This window comes from Solea senegalensis, linkage group LG8, assembly GCF_019176455.1.
Source record: "Solea senegalensis isolate Sse05_10M linkage group LG8, IFAPA_SoseM_1, whole genome shotgun sequence".
Taxonomy (NCBI): Eukaryota; Metazoa; Chordata; class Actinopteri; order Pleuronectiformes; family Soleidae; genus Solea; species Solea senegalensis.
In genome coordinates this window covers 12,921,095-12,942,442 of record NC_058028.1, presented here as the reverse complement: position 1 = coordinate 12,942,442, position 21,348 = coordinate 12,921,095, and the positions used below count along the sequence as shown (strand labels likewise).

Below are 21,348 nucleotides of genomic sequence, written 5' to 3'. Positions count from 1 at the left end.
ACACTAAACAGGGAAATATGAACTTTACATAAGCTGTGGAGGGGAATTAATTAAATCCCAACCATTTCCACTGTCACAGTGGTTGCCCGCTAAAGCAGGTTGACTGACAGTACGTTTTTTTTAGGGGGATTATAAATCTTGTGTACCACAGTGCACAGAGGAGATGGAGGGCAAGGTTGATGGGAAGTGATTTGTTTTTCTCTTTTTTTATATATATAGGAATAGTCCCTCTTCATTTACATTCACAGATATGAAAGAAGAAGTTTTTACCGGAATAATAAACCTTTGAAATTAAATTCATATATACCTCAGACAGGCACACCCAGATAGGAGGGACGAAGGTTTTGACAGGTGAAAAGGACAAGGGCGGGCAAACACCGAGTGACAGAGGGCGAAGCAACCTCTACGAGATTAGAGAAGGAAAACACAATATTTTAAACAACATGCAGAGAGTAAATCATAAAATGATGTGTGTGCAGGTCAGGAAAGGAGAGCATGCATCCCATCTGTTCATCTGTAGCACGGTGATAAACATATTTCAACTCTTGACAGTGCTGGGAGAAATAATTACACGTGTGAAGCATGTCAGGCCAGAATCCCCATGGGCCTAAAACAAACGGTCAGTGTCTAAGCTTCAACAACGCCAACTCTCCTCATCACACTTTTATATCAACATGTCAATCAACTCTGACTAATATCAATAAAGAAAGATGCAGGGTGGTTTTTAATCCAACATGCAGCCTGCTTCTCTTATGCTAGATTATGATAGCAGACAGGAAACATACATGGCTCATTTCCAAAAAGCTGACAAAAAGGGAGGTCGATAAGTTGGTTGAGATGTTAAAAATGTTTACATGTTCAACTGGGACAGATGGGATGTTGTGTGGGTAAGCACTTACACAAGATGATTTATTTGACTCTCATCATTCTGGTGTTTGTGTGTGGAAGTATAAGAGAGAGAGAGAGACAGAGAGAGAGAGAGAGAGAGAGAGAGACAGAGACAGAGAGCGAGAGAGAGGTGCTGGCAGCTCTTGTGGCGTGGATGCATGACAATGACTGCAGTGACAAGGGAAACCATGGGTGTGTGGAGGGGAAATGGAACATGAAGAACAAAACAAACAGGCAGAGGAGAGAAAGAGAGTGTGTTTGTGAGTGAGTGAGTGAGTGTGTGTGTGTGTTTTGAGCTGAAGGCCCCTGCTTAGCAGAGAGGGATAACACGTCTCTGCTAAAAAGCGTGTTTTGGATTGTTTTGTGTGAGCGTATTGTTGTTGACTTTAGCATTGGTTGCGCTGGTGCTTCTAACTTTTTCATTGAGGTGCACCAGCACACAAAGTACTGAAATTGTTGACAATTTCACAATTTTAAGTTTTTTTTGCCATTTACTGAATACATTCCTAGACATGTTAAGGACTGTGAACAAGAACAAGGTGGGGATAAAGAGTATAGAGTGTGTGTACATTGTTGTCAAAAGAGAACCAAAAGAGAACGTTCTCTAAAGGTTGTATGAAGGTTGTGACAAAGTAACGTTATGGGAACCGAATGTGCAGCATTCAGGGAACCAAAAAATTTTAGCTGGGTACACGCAAACACGCAGAGATATTATTGTTGAAACCATGAAACTTCTCTGCTGTCTGTGAAGGTCCTTAGATATGCTGGTCATAGTCATCTTCTGTGGTTGTCTGTAGGGGACTGGACTGGACAACAAGCTTCTTCAATTCTGACTAACTGGTGGAAATACTATACTATATAATGAATACTACTATACTACGTGTGTAATGGGGTCCTCACCCACGCTTGCACACAAAATACCATGAGCATCGTACTTTGCATTATTGTTTGATATGGGCAGCACACGCTTTGGGTGGAGACGCAAATCAGCTGTTAGTGTGTGTGTGTGACTTGACGGAAGGAAGGATACATTGTGTTTTTTAATCGTGCTGGAGGGGAAAAGAGAACTAATCAATTTGTGGCAATCAGTGCTAATTCTGTCGCTACGCATTGATCAATGTATGGGAAACCAGCACTCAAGAGCCCTGATGTTTGTGTGTGTGTGTGTGAGACAAAATAAGCCTGCATGTTTTCATCAAGACACAAAATGACATCACAAGGTGTGCCACGCAAGATGCTGCTAGGCCCAATCCCGTGCTCACCTAACCTTCAAATGACATGAGGCATCCTGTCATCATATCGTGAGTCACTGGCAACCAGATGTGATTTATTCAAGCCTTCTGAGTAGCTTGGATCACAGGATACAAATCACTTATATGGGAGCTGTGAAGTGGGGGCCAAGAGCATTTGTTGCAGCAAATATGAGTGCGTTTGTTTCCATCAGAAATGTGTATGTACCGAGTGTCTCTCTCTCTCCTGTGAGCCTGTGTGTTAGATTAGATTAAGGATGAGGACGATGCTGGACTTTGGCTACTCACGTTCCTCTCCTATGAGGTGTGTTTTTGTTTTAATCTCTCCTCCCACTGCTACCCAAGGACCTAGATTTCTATTAGATCTTACAATTAAAGCCCGGGATATTTTCAGCGAGTATTAAGCGGACTTAATGGGTGAGAAGAAAATAAACCAGGGCTAAGAGCTTTATCACAGCTTAAAGAAATGAGAAATGATAATATCTGAGTGATGTTTTGTGCCTGTGTGTTTAATTCTGATCAGCACTGCCAGCTACAGGGAATACTTGTATCTAGATTACACATTACATTACCAAGGACCAATGCCTTGGAAATCACAGCAGAGTTAATGTAGCGGGGAACATATTGCAGGTTTCAGAGACCATTATAAGAGGCAACAATCTGAATCGTATGGCTTTTAGATACAGGGCAAAAATAAATCTTTCTTTACCCCAGGCACTGTCCGCTAAATATCATTAGCTCTAATTATGGTCAATAAATGGTCACTTTTTCACACTCCACAGAGACGTTAGTAATAAATGAGCTGTTGCCATTAAAACTAATAAATAAACAACCATAAATTACATGGAGCTGTGTTTGAGAGAATGTAATAAATATACACAATATGAAAGACCACATTCACTACAATGCAGTGCAATGATTCAATTTAATAACGGCGGGAGGGAGGGAGTCCCTTTGCTTCCTCTTCCTTCCATACATTTTGGAACCCATTTAATAAGATCAATGCATAACTCCAGAAAAAAAAATAAAAATAAAACAGAGATGAAGACTGAATGCAGTTTAATCCAAAATGGGCATGAAAAAAACCTTTACTCGAGACGGGTGGCTGCACATGAGGACGTTGATGAGCGTCTCGAGATGATTCAGGTGAAACAGATTAGGCAGGGGAGCAGTGTGGCAGATCATTAGTCAGAGATGTCAAGAAACACAGATAAATGAAGTGTCAGCAGAGGGGGGAGACACACGGTGTTTGGAGAAAACAGACGGAAACAAGGGACAACTAGTCAGAGAAGAGAGCAGATGGACAAAGGTTGGAAAATTTAGGGAAAAATAATGTTAATTAGACTTTAGATTTGTAATCTAATTGTGGCATCCAGGAAGACGTTAAGTTTATTGTGATTCATGATTGAATCATATCGACACCATCTAATGTCAGTACCTGCAAAGTGAAGTTGGCCTTTTAAGAAACTCATGCATTGATCATTACTCTTGATAATGCTGTGTAAATTACTTATGAGCGTACGATGGAAGTCACTTTTGACAGTAAATATATTTGCTTCTTTAAACTGTTTCTTAAACCATTGGAGTTCACTTTATTTGGCCAGGAAAGTTGGGTAAGAGACAGAGACGAGGAGAATCAGAGACATGAAATTATTCAAACTTGGGCAATTTTTACTCAAAGTTCTGGATTTGAGATTGTGTCAGCAGAATATTTCATCTATAACATATTTGGGCTTTTTTTGGTAAAAGAAAATGTGTCTTTTGATCCACTGCTGGTAAGTGAATAGTGGTAGAAAACCACATGTTTCACTACATGACTTCTAAACTTCATTTTATATTTGCTGAATCTTCTTTAACTCCTTACCATCTCACTCGAGTGTGAAAACTTTCATGCAACACATCAAGATAGTTTCAAATTCTACATACAAGTTAACAGTGTTTGATGATACACTATGTGATGTAAGGTGACGTAAACATGATTTATTTGCATGCTCTTACCCATTCTTTCTAGTAAATGAAGAAATAAATGACAGCAGAATTCAGATTCATGCTCCATGCCGCTTCCCCCGCACTGTGCACACTAGGTGATTTAACTGGAGTAAATATGGAACCAAAGAAACCACGCATGCTCCTCGCCAGCCTGAGCGTTGCCAAGAAAAACTATCCTCATAAATTGAATATCTAAAATAATCTGATATAGAAACTTTACCATATCTCCATGGAGAAAATATCTTGTTCTATAGTAAACCAATTGGCCGATTTCAAATGAATCTGGGTACCACTAATATATTACATGTTGTAGATGGGCGCCTGTGTCCTCACTGGGTGGGACCACAGTTCTGAGTCTGGTGCCATGGGGGGACCTGGACACAAGGTCTACCAGCATCTTGGAGGCTGTGCTCTAAGATGCGGAGTGGGGTAGGAACGGTCATGTTGCCCTGGTGGTGTTTGGTGTAGGTCACCACTGGGGGCTTGGAGGGACTATGTCCTGGGACACTGTGGGTTCAGACACGGTGGACCCTGGGACCTCAGGAACGAACATACACACACACTCACACACTCATTCTGCTTAACTTCAAACTGATATAGCTGGCTCGATTACCTTTTTTTAATGTGTTTTTTTGTATTTGTATTGTTTTTTTGTTTTTTTTTTACGTTTTGTATTATTGTTGATGTTAATAATGTCATTGTATTATGTTGTCTTGTCCAACCTGGACTGTCTTTGGTGTTCTGGTCAGCCTTTACATTCAGCGAACAGGTTTACAGCCACAAAGTCATGACGTCATGTCAAGACAAGCCTCTGCTTCACTGGCCTCTGTAACTCCACACAATCTCTCATTAATCTAAACTGCCCGAGCAAATCCACTTTGTATGAAACATAAGCACAAACCGGATTATGCTCAGAGGCAACGTTTTTGAAACAAGGAGGAGGCTGCAGTTAATGTGAGGTATAGATGTCAGGCGGATGTCGTCCACTACAAGATAAGTTAGAGCATAAAGCAAAACTGAGAACAGTGTGATGTGATCATTGAATACATGGATTCCAAAATACATTCTGAGTTCAAAAGTAAATACACCTGTGATCACAGCCAGAGATGTATCCAAGACTTGTGATTTACACAAAAACAAGATAATGAAACAACCACAGAACAAGCTATATCAACTTTGGCCTGTGCGTTATCAAATGCAGAAAGACTCCATGGAAATAAATGCCTGAATAAATGGAGGGGCTGTGCAAGAACAGGAAATAAGCAGAAGAGAAGAAAGGGAGGCTGATGAACACAAGCTTTTTTTTTTATTTTAAGGCTTCTCCCTCTCGAGGGGTTGCCAGATCGGCTCACATGCTTTTTCAGTGATCCGCATATTTAATTTGGCAGAGTTTTTTTTTTATGTCAGATGGCCTTCCTGACGGAACCGTCTCATTTATCCGGGTTTGAGACCAGCACTAGTTGTGCACCCTCATGGCTGGGGTCAATTGAGAGTGTCCAATTAACCCAATCAATGGGCAGCAGCGGTGATTGGGTACCTTGCTCAGAGGAACCACAGCCCTTCACCTGGGATTCAAACCTTGGTTAAGCAATTCTCCAGTTACATTTCCCTCTCCGTTCGGCCATGGGCTGCCCCCCAATCCATGCACCTCTGGCAGTTTAGTTGTAGTCTTTGGAGGAGAAAGGGACTGTGAGAAATCTGTGAGTGCAAATATAGCTTTTTGTCGCCGCACATTTGACCTTAAAATTCATCCAATTACGCCGCATTATCCAGTGGTAATGATAAAACACAGTATATTCATCAGACTATTGTCTTGCTGTTGTTGTATGTGGATTTATTGTTTCATCTAAAGAGTAGCTGTTGTCCCAGGTAATGGCTAATTAGGGGATCCTACTAAACTAAAGTAAACTGAAGTAAACTGAACTTTCTGATCACTGCGAGTGTACCCACACAACCTAAGAAAAATACATTTTGTTTAATGAATCATTTGCACATTTCTCTTTGACAGTTCTGTGACCTGACAGATATATAGCGAGAAAATAACCTGGAAAAGAAAGTGGAGAGAACTGAAAGTCACACGTTCACCGTACACTCTTCTCCACATACCTTTCCTGTTCACTGCCCTGTGAGAACATCACATACTGTCATGCTTAAGCACTACATGTTCTCAGTGTTTGAACAAAATGGACAAAAGTGTTGCGGTCATTCGTCGGCACAAGATCGCCTCGTGAAATGCCACTGTAGTGAAAGAACGAGAGAGCAATCCATTGTCAGGAACACGCTATCACGGTGAGTTCAGGAAACGGTGGAACGATGAACTGAACTGTGAAGGAACATAATAGAAAACTACCCACTATCTTATCTTTTGTATTTTGCTGTTGTTATGCATATGTGTGTGTGGTGAGCATTGGGCACAAAGAAAGCACAGCCATTTAAAAACACTATAAATTGGATGAATCACTTACTATAACAACTGAGGAGAACAGCAGCTCTTCTATTTTTCCACTCACAGCTTCTACATTATGTCCCAGGCTTTAATAATACCATTTACTATCACTGATGTGACTACATTTTAGAAAACATTTGAGTTAACGGCAGCAGGAGAGCAGATAAGGGGTCATCGACTGTCTACCATGAATCTTTGTGTTGTGTGCAATGTCCTTCAAAGGAGACGTGCACAGCAACACCAGTGGAGAGCGATGATGGAGCTTTTTTAAGGTACAGACGCAAGGGAAAGACAAGCTGGTTAAAGAACAGGTGAAAAGGGAAAAAAAATATATATCGCTGCAGTGAGAGAAGTGACTGTCAAGAGCTGTGGAGGAAAACACAAAGATAGCAACAGCCCACTCTTAATGAGTCATAAATCAGCTTGATATGAATCCTCTCCACAGCGCTATTAGAGCAAAGTGTTTCAAACCTCGTTAATTTCCATTAGGGACCTGCTATCTGCAAAGTTTACCATAGCATCACATTTTCTGCTATCTTTATGATCCGACAATAACTCTCACGTACCCTCTGGCCTTTATGCACCCAAACCCCATTAGTCTTAAATTAGAGGTAAATACCTTCTATGTCCAGCGGGGATGTGCTGAGACAACTACAGTGGCTCTCTTAATGTTCCGCACACAGTCTTCATCAATAATGTCGGCGCATCAGCTCATATGTATAAATATGTAAAACACTAGATTAAAAATAAATAAGAGTCTTACCATTTATCTATATAGCCACTAAAGCATTTAAGAGGTGTAAGATATGTTGGTCTTAACCCTTTAACACTGAGCGCATCGCACTGTGCATTACTGTAATTACGTGATGGTTTGTGTGGTTATTACGGTGATTTCCCTTGATTTTAAATATGTTTTATACTGTTCAAATTTCAAATTTAACATGCAAAATCTGGTGTTTTTTCCTCAATAAAACCTTTTGGTTTTTCTTAATTTTAACATGCAGTAAATTGTAAATAACTGCCAGATATTAAAAGTTATCTAGAAATATGGGCAAAAGCACATTATCAGGACATTTTCTGGCCCTTTTATGGATAAAATAAGCAAAAAGAAGTCCGGTCGGACATACTGAGACTACTGAGACTCAGCTTCTGCTGCTGCTTTATAAAGGAGCATGTTTTTAGCTGCCTCTCTCAGCTGTTTGAAGACACTGTCACTGTAAACAATACACGCCATCCATTACGAGGCATCATTTGCAAAGCCACATTAAGTTTAACTAACCGCACAGCTTCAAGTAACTGTGAACTTTACAACACAATATGCGATGCGGTATGAGGAAAACAGCAATATAACAGTGTGCGGACATGGATTCAACGCTACAAAGGGGTTTAAATCTATTGGAGAAACATTAACAAAACTAAACAGTCACATTAGGACTGGAAAAACACAGTTCAATCGTAGTTATGCAAGGAAACATGCAAAGAAAGAAAGAAATGTGGTGAAAGAACCAGTGGCGACTCCTACGACAATGACTTTGTGACTCATTCAATCAGAGCTTTGGCGAGAGTAAATGGGCAGCAAAAGCAACAATATAAACAACTCTAGTAATACCAATTAAATATCATTATTATTTATTTGTTTGCTTCACAAGTGAACTTCATCTAACGGGGGCAAACAAGTGCTGCTTGTAGCCACTGCACTCAGCAGTGGTCACTAATTTGTGGTCACATGCACTGAGGGGGAAAATCGACTATGCTATAAAGAAGCTATGCTATAATTCCTATCTGCTTAACTCTGCCCATTTAGGCGTTCGTTTAAGCGAGTAACAATTACAATACAAAGTACAGCATTAGAGCATTGGAGTGTTCCTGTAGGTGTTGAGTCAATAGTGTCCCTGAAGGCCCACACCATCGCCCATTTCCTTACCAGAGAGGTGAAGATGTACGTGTAGTAGACGGACAGCATTCCCAGTTCTGATGCCTGCAAGGTAAAAGACAAAGAGGCAAGAGTTGAAAAATAAAGAAACATGTAAGTGAGAGAAGGTACAAAGGGCACAACAGAGAAATCTGAGGATGTGGGGTTGAAGAGCAAGATGATGGTATGGAGGTCAAAGACGCAGAGAGATCGTTCAGAAGAATGCGGTGCAGAGAGAAGCAGAGAGGTCAGCGACTCAGTGTAACTTCACTCTCCAGAGAAAACAGATCAGATTCACATCATGATAAGACCGGCCACATTCTTATCTGACGATGACTCTCAATGGAGCGTTCATCAGTATGCGGCTCAACACTCTGTCTAAACAATTTCATTAAATCAAAGTCACAGTGAGGAGCAGTTGTGAAGGGCAGGGCGAACTTTTCATACTTTAATTTCATTAAAGTCATTAGCAAATAGAAAAATCGCGGGCCACAGACGTGTGCTTGATCACGCTGCGGAGCACATTATGATTAGAACGGAGCCAAATCGTGTGGATACGATATGCACAAAGCCAAAGAACATGTTTCAAAGTGTTCTTTTCACTCGCTAATCAAAGTAGTACACCTCACTGTAACTACATGTACATAAGGAATAACAGCTTATCATTAATGTGTGTCACCAGAAAGACCTTTATGACAAAATCACGTTTGGCTGTGATATCTGAGTGGGTGTTTTGTGACACTTGAATGTGACATCACTGGGTAAATTATAATTTATAATTATAATTATAATTTCTATAGTTCCTGGTTGCATGCCTCACTCCTGTTGCTCCTTTCTGTCATCTTCATTGTGACAAGTTTCACGTGACCTTTGACCAACCAGCAAATTCTACACTTATTTCAAAATGATGTTCATGTTTAAAAGTGAGTGTTCCTGATGGATGGATGAATGGATGAATAACACAGACGCGCATAAAGCCACTGGCCATGTTTTTCAGTAGCATGAAAAACGCACACACGTTTCATTATTGCACTGAATGATGGCATAGGATGTATTTATAGCGCTTTCTCCACCGAGTATATTTAGCAAGTCATTACTCTGACACTACAATAAGCATGTGTACAAATGTGTAACATAATTATTACACTTCACGTAGTTCAGCCCTAGGATTAACCACAATGAGCAAAGCTACACCTGAGTGGTTAAGATTTATTTTTAATACAGAACATGGAAATCTCTCAAAAGAGACTGACGTTAGCTCGATCCCCACTGGTCGCTATTCCCTTCCTATTCAGAGGACATACAATATAACACTAAAGGAAATATCCTTCTTCCCTTCCCTGTCCATTTTCTCATTCCCTTGTAAGATAGTGTTCCTACGTAAAGATTACCGGCCACATTGTTCAAATGTGATTTGAATCTGCTTCATTGCCAAGCAGATTTGACGGATTCTGGGTACGTAACATCACAAAGGAACGCAAAGAATGATTCTGTCTCCACACAAGGCAGGCACACTTATTATCATTATTATTGTTATCTGAAACTGGCAAATATGCTGGCAACCTTTCACATGAGTGGAGGGACTGCCAATTTTCTGCCGCCCTGCTGGAGGATTGTCCTCCTGACATACCGAGAGACACGCCGAGTGACACAAAAAAGACACACAAGAATGAGAGAAAGACAGATGGATGCACAAGTACACACGGGGAGAGAGGCGCGAAGAAACAAAGTGAAAATGTCCTCTCTGCATTTGGCCAGAGAACAGAAAGTCAGAAAGAGCAACTCCTTATTGAAACAGAAGACACAGACCCCCTGTCTGGGGAAGAACAGAGGAGAGACTTCCAACTGCAGGCTCCTGCTGCTCTGAAGCTCAGGGTTGCCATGGCGATAGGATGACCACTGATGGCAGCATGTTCACTTGATTGAGGTGAGAGACGGCGATTGAAGACAACTGCGCTTGACACGCCGGACAAAATGAAACATCCTTTCATCTCCTCTGTCTCAAGTTATTGTCACCGGCGCTCCAGCCGTCCGTCCATCGTCCTCGAAAAATAATGAGGTGTGTGTTAATTACTAAGAGACCATATGCTGCTGCCGAGTGCCCTCACTTCCTCTGCATCTACAGTTGCCTCTATTAATGCAGTCAAGGCTCTTTGCAAACACGTCTCCAATCAGAAAAGGAGTGTAGGAGTTAAAGTGTCAAAAGTCTTAATAACACTCAGAGATGATCATTAGTTTGTGTCATTTGTGGAGAAAGCACATACACGTGAGGCCATGTGCTTTGTCCTGGTGTTCTCTAACACAGTGAATGTCTTTCTTACTGCAAGAACTTTATAGATTTACATATTATATTTATGGTTATTTTGTTTAATGCAACAACAAAAGTGAACCAACAGATAATAGATGAGGAGGACATAACATATTCAGTGTACTTCATTTCCTTTAGTGTCTTACCAAATGTTGTAGTACATTGTATTAGACAGTAGACTGTGAGTCGGTATAATGTGTGATATCTCACTTAGTGAGGGGGAATTATTGCAACACAACTTGTTTTAAATGCTGCCATTAAAACAATTGAATGTAACAGGCTTACTAGACAAGATCCCCTCAATTAAATTCCCTTTAATCTTGGACTCCTCTTTGATTGTTTCCTCTACAGCCGTCTAATTACTACCTTTTTTTTTGCAGCTATTTTTTGAACTCAAAGTTGTTGTGTTACCTAGAGACCAGGGATTGGCCTCAGAGTGTTGTGCTCAAACAATGCAGTTCTCTTAAGTGAAATATAATTCCAAGTTTGGCTGATGTATTTGTGGAATTTCACAACAGCACACGAAGAAAAGAAACCCCCCATGAATTGTTGCTCGGGTTTCGATTGCTCGGTTATGCACTTCACTCACAGCAACACAGACAATGAATCACATTATATCTCTTCATTATGGAAGTGGCTCCACCTCCAAAAACACATTAAAATCACCTTCTTACATTCCATTTGAATGTTGTTATCCTGCGTTATAATACTGTGACCCAAGGTCATGTTGCTCACCTCTACAAGAGTATACATTCCTGCCATCGAGGCATTTAAAAGATTATGGAACTGGAAAGGACATTGCATTTTTCTGTCTATATGTTCTGCACTCTGTTCTACGAGCTGTGAGAGGAGTTCAGCCTCAGTCACTTCAGGTCAAAACTGAACACTAACCAACTTCTTCCAGTTCATAAATTCACTCTCCACATATTACTTTAACGCCACACAGGCATTTTTCTGTTACACTCCATTTTCAAGTGTTACGTAAATGGCATAAACATAGATATTAGGATTAAAGCTATGACTTAATATATGGAAAACATGTCTATCACGTGAACCGTACGCACCCGCTCCAAAATGATATGTGACATGGTGGCGTTGGCATCAACTATAATGGTGGCAGTCTTGTCATCTCGTATCTCCTTCAGGAGAGGGGTCGGGTCCTGGCTGTCATCAAGCATGCGCACTGACAGAGTTTCCTTGGAGATGAGGAACTGCCTGAGGAGCTGCTCCAGGTTTAATAAGCCTGCCAGTAAAACACACACACACACACACACACACACAGAAGCACAAAGAAGAGGGTTACTTTTAATAGTGAAGGCAAGAGTCTCTCAAGGAGAGAGGAGATAACGTTATTTTAAGTTATCAAATACATCGCCCAAAAAAAAGTTACACTCAAAGAAATGTGGGAATTCAGTGCAAACTCAATATCCTCACATCCAAACGTGCCAAATGTGTTTTTGCCACCACATCTGACGACGATGAAGCCGTGCAAACTTTTCCATGCAGAGAAACTCAAGTTATTGTAAAGCTATCAAACACAAAGAGGCGTATCAGCAACTTCTCTCGTTATACATCCCCTGATAATAAGTCGTTTGAAGTGTATTATTAGGACATAGCTGACTTACTCAAAATTCACTTTGCATCCGTGCATTAGCAGAGTTTGAGAGATTTTCAAGTGTTTTGTGAGAGAGTTAAATCCAACCTGAACAAAACCACAGCATGACAATGTTTCACTAAATCTGGCGATTATTCTTGATATTGGCAAATGGTTCGAAGGCCTGGATGCGGAGTTACTCTAAATACTCTACACTTTTCATGGCAACAGGTTTTTCCGCTGCCATGGCGCCAGCAGATCGTGTACATCTGTCAGAGGGAGACTCGTTTTGTTGTAGACATGTCAAGTATTCAAGCGGACTCCATTTGCTTTGTCACAGCACATTAACACAAGCTCTGTTTCTGTCCCAGTCAGATCTTCTAGCTCCTGTAATTATGTCTCAGGGTCTGCATGTCTGCTGCTACGGAGGAATATTAAAGTGTGCTTGTCTTCCTGTACCTGACTCCTCGTGCCTGCGCACTCATGAGACATCATCTCTGCCTGCTCGTCTGCCCGCGTCTCAGACCTGTCAGATCAGATTCCTTTGTACTATAACACAGAACGAATCTGATGAGCTTGAAATAGCTTCTGCTAAACTGCGCTCCTTGCATCCACTCGTCATAGATTCATGCAGGGAATCAAATACAATTTCAGGTCATGTTCATGACATAAGATGGTGCACTGTACTAGACATGGTTAAACTGAGTGACACACAGATGATAGGCTCATATTCTGTTTTATATTCTGACTCTATGAAACCCAAAGGGGATTTTTTATTTTTTTTCTCTAACTGGCACTCTAACCCTAACTGTACAGCAGCCAAGTTGTTCCCTCCATGTTTGCCTGTAGCGTCTCCTCAAAGAATTGTTTCCATTATGTTAAAGTTCCACATGTCGAGATTAAACTCAAAATTTTTGAGGATACATTTGGAATAACATGCCGATATTTTACAGAGACTGACTCAGTGGCTGCTTCTGTGGAGCTCTCTCTGATGTACCAGTCGAGATTAAAGTTGGCATGTTGAAATTTTAAGTTTAATCTCGACAAGTCAATGTCAAACTCACCATGTCGATGATTATTTTCTTTCTTCATGCTGGGACCCAATACTCCATCGTAATGAATGGACGGAATAACTAGTTAAATTAACTAGTTTTGATACTATTGATGGTCTTACACTATTAAGATAGTGTATTTTTTTTTTTTAATTTTGTATGCTTGTTATGCACCAACGACACCAGAACAAATTCCTTGTATGTGCAAATCGTACTTGGCAATAAAGCTCTTCTGATTCTGATTCTGAAGACAGTATTAAGCTATATAAATTGCAAAGAGGGTTACAAGGCCATTTGCTGAATACATATATATATATACTCTATATTATATTAATAAAGACAAGAGTATGACCATATAGTCTAGGGAATGCTTTATTTTAGAGTATAATTCTGTGTGTGTAAGAAAGACTAAATTCCCTCATTGGCATGGACAGCACATGGCTAAGAATCTGTCGCTCTGGCACACAGATAAAGGTGAAACCTGACATTCAACCAAGGCAACTATTCATTTACCTTTCACGTTCTGTCACCACATAGAGTGTGGAAGATCCCACGCAAACACACACACACACACAAACAGATAAAGTAGTGTAAAAATATTAAGAGAGCGGCTGAATATGACTTAGTTTAAAAGTGTGGGGTGAACGATATATAATGAAAACTTTCAGTCACTGACAAACCTTTTAACACAGATCCAGGATCATCATTTCGCTTTGAGCAGAGAGTGAGACATATTGTTTAGACTCTGCCAGTGTGGAGGCCCATCAATTTAAAATGCTATAGACAGGATCATGTGTCAAAACATTTAAAGTATGTCTGAGCGTATCGTTCCATTAACCCAAAGAACCACAAAAGTGGAACCATCAAGACTGATTCAAATCCATCCGCCATGGTGTGGTGGTGCTGATCTAATCTGGTGCCGCTGCTGATCATTCCGCCCTTTTCTCTGCGAACAGCGCTCCTATTTTTCTTTACAGGCACACTGGAAACTGCAAAATTAGGTTTGTTCATCTGATCAAGTGAGATTTCACTTTAGTGACTTTTTATCTTGTCTTTAAAAAACAGTTTAACTGTGAAATAAATTACACCAGGGGAGAGGAAGGCACAAAAGCTCCCTAATGGATTTAAACTCAACCTGCCACCATGTGGGGCTCCATCCATTTGTAAATGTCAGAAATTAAAATAACACACATTTAATAATATTGCAGAATGCTATTCATACACTTGGCTGAGTTTTTTTTTTTTTAAATATGACACATCAAAAATGGAAATTGTTTGCACATAAACATGTGATTTAAATAAGGACATAATGTGTGAAGTGATGAGAAGATGTAATTTACATTTACATCTTTGATGTACATACAGAGGCCATAAGCAATATAGTGTCTTATATCCTTTTTTTCCATTTTCACCAACTATATAAACACACCTGAGCAAAAGGTACTCAAAATGTTTAAAATCTTGTTGAATTTGTGAAATTTGGAAATATGTCACAGTTCTAAGTTCACTTGGCTCGTTTTTATGAACAAAAAGAAAAGAAAAATGTCTATTTTGTCACTTTTGCACAATTATTGCTACTAAAATCTATCTCATGACTAATAATGCAATATAAAATGAGTCATAACTGTGACTCAACAACACAAAAGAGTTGTGTATTCCCACAGCAATTTACTATGCACCTGCGGGACAGATCCATGCCGCAGGTGCAACCAGGTGAGCGTTAAGAGTGAAGGTGCTTTCCTTTGCAATAATTTAATGGCAACTAACAGACAACGATTGTCGCAATGATAGTTTTGGAGACACGTGTCTTTGAAAAAATAAATTTATCATCAATTGAAAATCCCTCCTATACAACAGTGCCTTACATCACTAAAAAATGCCTATTGATGTCTTTGCTTTTGAAATATCCATATTACATTAATACAAGTAAGAGATGAGCCTCAATCCCACTTTAAAAAGTAGACAGAGAATAAGAAAAGGCTTTTGCATATCGTTTAATCAAAGAGCGATTCTGCACATTTTGCACGTGTAGGCACAAACTCCAACCACTCTTCAAAAACCCCAATGCTCATTAATCTGTGTCTTCAATTTTTTAACAAAAAACACCACTAATCTGACCTTCTATCTATTTAATGAGAGGCTTTCAAATCTAAGTGCTGAAAATGACTAATAGTACAATTTCCACCACCAGGATCAGCAGTACTCGCACTATAATTACTATCATAAAAGTCACAAACACCTTCACTCGTATTTACCTTGCTTCTGTCATTCTTACACCTTTATATACACAAGCGTCACAAGCACACTGAGGCCTCTCTTCCATTTAATGCTAATTACAGGTTACTGGTGGCAGTGTCACAGCATGTGAAGCACAGAGACACAGTAGGCGACACCCACACACTGTCAGTGGTGAAGATTGAGGCGTTATTAAAAGACATATACACCCACTCATTACCAGAGTAAAAAAAGGGCAATTAGCATGAAACATGTTGTATTACTGAGCAGATTCTAATGGAAATAGTGGAAGTGATGTTTTTCACTATAACTTCAGTAGAACAAGGCAGTGAGCGAAAAGGGCAAACTTCGCTCTCAAACTGTGCCAAAGGTGGAAATATGCTCTGCAAGCATTTGAGGCCCACTGTTCCAATGAACTTACATGGTGTACCTGCACTGCAGGTCCACTTGGACCCCAGAGCCTGTTCTCTTCCATCTTGCTGACAGCTGCACCAATCATCTCACTAGTGAAAGTGCGCCGCTGCACGTAGCACGACGCCGGCGAGTGTGGGATGCATGCAGGCTAATGTGGCGCATAATATGAACCATGAAGCCTTCCGTGCATGCATTTTAATGCCTCCCCTTTTATTTACTGTACCAACAGTCCCAGCACATGACAGGTAGGGCCACCCAGCAGTCCTGAAAAATGTGACAGTATTCTGTCCCGAGTTAAAGTACTGCAGCTGCGACTGCACTGCCATTGATAGTGGAGGTTAGCTAGATTAATGTCTGTCCTGGTGTGCACCATGCCTTTGGGCGCAGCTTTCTTTCTACCCCGCTTCAGCCATGGATGGAAAATATTCATGATTTGGCCATGGTCTATTATGCTGTCACTGGCTTGGGTGATTAAGGAGGACGACACATGTGGACAAGCCAACGACAGCAGGCTGCCAACCAACCGAATGACTGCATGAGTTGACGGGCAGGGAGGAGCTGCAGAGGCTGGAGCCAAAGTCAAATGTGTTTCAGGTGATGCTACTGCAGAACACTGACTTTGGCACACATACACACAATATAAACACACAAATCCAGGCATGCTGCCATTTTTCTGCATTTTCCATCAAATAAACAGGGGTCAAATTAGAGTGCACAATCAGCATGGCTACGTCATTTCCTGGACTCTCTCTTTCTCTTGTTAGTCTTGTATAATTACAGCGTGGTTGCATTCTCTCCTTCCTTCAACCCAATCGCTAGATTGTCACCTCTCTTACGTCTGCCAAACGGCATCATTTCCTCTATAATTTCAGCCTCCCCTTCGTCTCCTCTATCTTACTGCCATTTTCACAATTTTCTTTCACTTCATTTAATTTCCTTTTCCAATCCTCATGTAGCCCACTTACAGAATATGAAACCCCCCTCCGAACCCGCACACCCATACCCAGCCACCGAGAAAAGAAAGTAATGTGAAAATTAGTTTCCACTCTCCAAACTCACAAATATTAAAGTCAGAATGTGCCTAAAAGGCTCGCTTGTTATCACAGTTCTTTACAGAGCCGTACTCCTCAACTCTCTGTGGAATAAATGTCACAGAAATAGAATCTGGGCACCGAGTTAGAAAGATGACAGACAGGTAGAGAAACATCCACAGGGAAAAACAATGAATGATACTTTTATGACCGCAGTAGTTCTAATGTGTTATTAAGTGGGGTTAGGCGAGATAACTGTTCAATAGATAGCATTTAATTGTGGTGTGTTTAATATTCATCCCCACTACAGTTTATAGTGTCCGCATAATTAAACACTACATCAACATCAAAATGCATGGAGTCAAAGACAATTAAAAGAGAGGCATACTGTATTTATTGTACCTGAATTAAAAACCGTGAATTGACACATTCTGATTGGTAACGTAAGATGGTGCTTTAACAGACAAATCTACAGTGAGAAGAAAACTCCCAAAGCAAAGAGAGTCAAAGAGGAAGTGGAAAGGGCAGAAGAACTGAAAATTAGACATGGATGAGGTGGGCGGCTCACTGTGGTTCATTGCTATCTGTGGGCTCTTTGACACATAGTTGATGTCTCAAGTGAATTTTCCTTCTTCAAAGCCTCTTTCTGATTAGGAAAAAGGTTATTGGGTACCACTCAGGGTCATAGCGCCTTTGTCTAGGGAGTTGTAATTACTACTCGCTGGACTATAAGAGGGTGGGAACAGGCAATGAGTTAATCTCCTATTCTATTTACACAACTAACAGCCCCTAAGGTCATTTCCAAGCTTTTATCATGGTCATATGGTTTAGTATCTGTGGAATCTAATGAGTGCCTTTGACCAAGAAACACTCCTCAGTAGGCAGTGCTTCAAAGTGCACACAGTCTTACAGACATCACATTGAGACTAAAGGTTTAGGAGTGATTATAAATGACACAACGTGATTGGCTATTACTTTAGTTTAAGGATTTTTGTAGTAAATGTAATTTGCTGTTGTGATGCAGATGCCAGGCATGCTGCAGGAGGGCGTTAGGGAGGAGGGAGAGCTATAGCTGTGGAGCGCAGCAGCTGCTATAGAAGGGAGTGTATCACAGGGCGAGATGTTGATAAACGCCGCATCTGTTGTCAGCACACATTCGGCGTATGCGCCAGCCGCTCGTGTGTGCTAACATGTTAAATAAGAACAGACATTTGACAAAAATGTTAGCACTTTGTTGGCAGATGTAGACAAGGCAGTGTGTGAGGAAGGTGTGAGCGGCGTGTGAGTGCTGTACTCACAGTCAGCATGGGCACAGATGAGGCAGGCGGTGGTGCTGTTAAAGAAGGTCAGGAGGCCAGCCACTGCCAGGCTGATATCAGTGTTGGTTGGCCTCAGGTCCAGGGTGGTGAACCGGGGGAACTGGACCTTCAGTATATCCTCTGGAGCTACCTTGACATAGGGAACCTGCACAGATGGTTTGGTGTCAGAACAATTTGTGCTTGACTTTGACATTTTCAGCAGACGGGACAACCTTAAAAGATTGAAAAAAAAAAAACACAAAAAAAACGAGAACATGTGCGTAAACAGCAGAATAACAATAGTACAAACGCCAGAAGAAAGAAGCACTCTAAGGAAATCCTTAGAGTGCAATAGGATAAATTGCAAGTGAGGACAACTCTGGCGACTAATCATTGAGGTTAATTTAAAGTATGGATGTAAAAATTTACAAGTAATTTACAAGTGACTACTGTGTTTCAGGTGAAAATATTATATCACACTAGTACACACAAAGTGTAGTACTTTAGTACTGTAGCTGGTAGTGTAGACATATCAATAATAATAATGATAATAATGATAACATTAACAGGCATGTCTATTGTGCCACACAATAGACATCACCAAACACCGTCATCACTTCTTCCAATGTTTTCTTCTTTTCCCTCCAGTCTAATCGCATTAACTGACAAGAGTGTTTATTTAGACTGAGCTCATGTGACTAACTAGCCATACAAATGCATTCATGTGACAGATCAATGACCTGCAGCACTGTGCTAAAACAGTGTATAGATGATCTTTATTTTCTAAACCAGTCACCCGTAAATGGATATCAACAAAACACCCTTAAACTGTAAATGAACATGTCAAACCCACTGTTTAAATGAATTCAAATCCATAAAAGTGTGCCGACAACCAATCAAAAACAAAACAAAGTGACACATCCCAGGCTACAAGATGTATTTGAAAACCATATCCTTACACACTCAATAATAAATGATCTGCTTAAAAAACAAATTGCATTGAAAAAGCATTAACATACACCACAGTGCATGTGCACTGCCAGTAGGCACAGGAAAATAAAGTCTGTAAAATAAAGTCAGCCAAGAATTTAGTAAGAATCAATAAATACACAATTCTACCATTGCAGCCCCACTGAGGTATAAATATTTCAGTGACATTGATTTTTGTGCTTTCACAATGTTGAGTATTCCTTAGCTGCCCTTAATTAATTGATCAAACCACCCACACTGTGCTAACAAGTAGGCCCATGCCTTACACAAGATCATCTCCACTGTCAGAAGCAAGGTTAAGTACAGTGCAGCTATCGTCGGAGATCGTAACTGTCCCTGAACACAACGCAAATGCCTGGACTGGAGCCATTTACAAAGCCGCTAAAACTCCAGCAAAGTTATAAACTACATTCCACTCAAATGTGAACACATCTCCCATCTTTTCTCTTCAAGTTAAACCAAACTGTGCATCAGTTCAGAACACGATGGTGCGAGGATGTGAGGGATACAGGCTTATAGTGAGGCCTGGGAGGAAAAAAGGAGGGAAAAGTGTGAACGAGTGTGGCAGGTGTCGGGTCAGTCAGCTGGCAAGGCAATGCCATAGAGTGCAGTGGGGCTTGAAGGGGATCCAGTAGGACATGCTGGGTTCGAGAGGAGGAACAAGGAAGGGAGCCTCTACATCATGGCAGATTGCCTGTCTGTATGGTTCTCAGTGCCCATACATCGCTAACCCCTCGCTCCCATATCCCCTCCATTGGTTTTCCATTCCTGCCCATCAGGGTGTAATGTAGTCTCCTGGGCACCTGGATGGATGGAGGTGCGGCCACTGCTGACAACCACTGCTGAACCACCATACATTCATCTCAAAGAGTCTTAAAAAGCTGCGTAAAAGTGCTCCACCTCACAGGGGAAATGTTCCCCTTTCTCAGGTGAGTGCTTCATCTTCTCTGTTGCATTTGTACAATTTCTCACCACCCTTTTCATTATTTTCTGTTCCTTTCTCCCCTGTTTCTCTGTGTACCCCTTATTTCCTTTTCCCCTATCTATTCTTTCCTTCCTTTCCAGTGCCGTGGACCAGTGGTTCCCGACCCCTTTCATTTCAAAACCTGACACGCTTCAATAGGCTGTATCTAAGGCAGCAGGGGTTTAGGAAAATGCACACTCTCTCTCACATACACACACACAATATGCATTTTCATCCACCCATACAAATGTAGGGACAGATAGACATACACACTTAATATTACATTTATTTACATTGGACAAGGACCTCATCCTTGAAACACTACCAATTTTTTTGGGTCTAAGTTTGGATTACAAATCCTGATCATTTGTCCATATAATGTCTCCTGGAATGACTTTAATTACTGTTAAAAATGCACAACATACCAGAGAAAGTTAACTTGCCCGAATTGATATCATTCCTTTTTCATTTACATTTTACACAGTAACTGTGGAATAAAATGTTCAAATGTACCATAACTTACAGCAAAAGGACTTTGGCTATACATCATGCTTAAAAACATTTTCCGATATGTGCAATTTGATGAATTGGTTATTAGTAGCAGACAGTGTCCTCCTCCTGTGGTGGAGTGATAAGTGTTGTAAATTAAGACTGGAGTTAAAGCAGAGGTACTGCGAGTAAGTAAATCAATCTCAACATTACTAAAACCACGTTGTCAAGCACATCAAAGTCACTTGCCAGACTTCGTATCTGCAGCCAGCAGCTAGTATCAGTCACACTACAGGTCGATTAATTCCAAAAAAATAACGTCCTCCCCACATTTGTTTTTGCACAGTCCAACTTCAAAGACTTTGAGGAAACCAACAGCTGCATCACCTTCTGTTAAGCTCTGCAGGAGTCCACTAAACTGAGTCAAGTCTGTGGCAAATTGGCTCATGACATCGCCTATTGATTTTGTGTAATCGGCGATGACACTC

At 40.7% G+C, this 21,348-nt stretch overlaps 1 protein-coding gene across 1 annotated transcript in view; it reads right to left on the bottom strand.

The window, feature by feature from the left end:
• Positions 1–21,348, bottom strand: part of grik4 (glutamate receptor, ionotropic, kainate 4) — a 240,088-nt gene that overhangs the window by 58,938 nt on the left and 159,802 nt on the right. The window contains exons 6-8 of the mRNA XM_044032697.1: positions 18,418–18,583; positions 11,858–12,036; positions 8,498–8,551 (exon numbers count right to left, since the gene is read on the bottom strand). Coding sequence (XP_043888632.1) covers positions 8,498–8,551; positions 11,858–12,036; positions 18,418–18,583 — 399 coding nt within the window. The remainder of the gene's footprint in view (positions 1–8,497; positions 8,552–11,857; positions 12,037–18,417; positions 18,584–21,348) is intronic.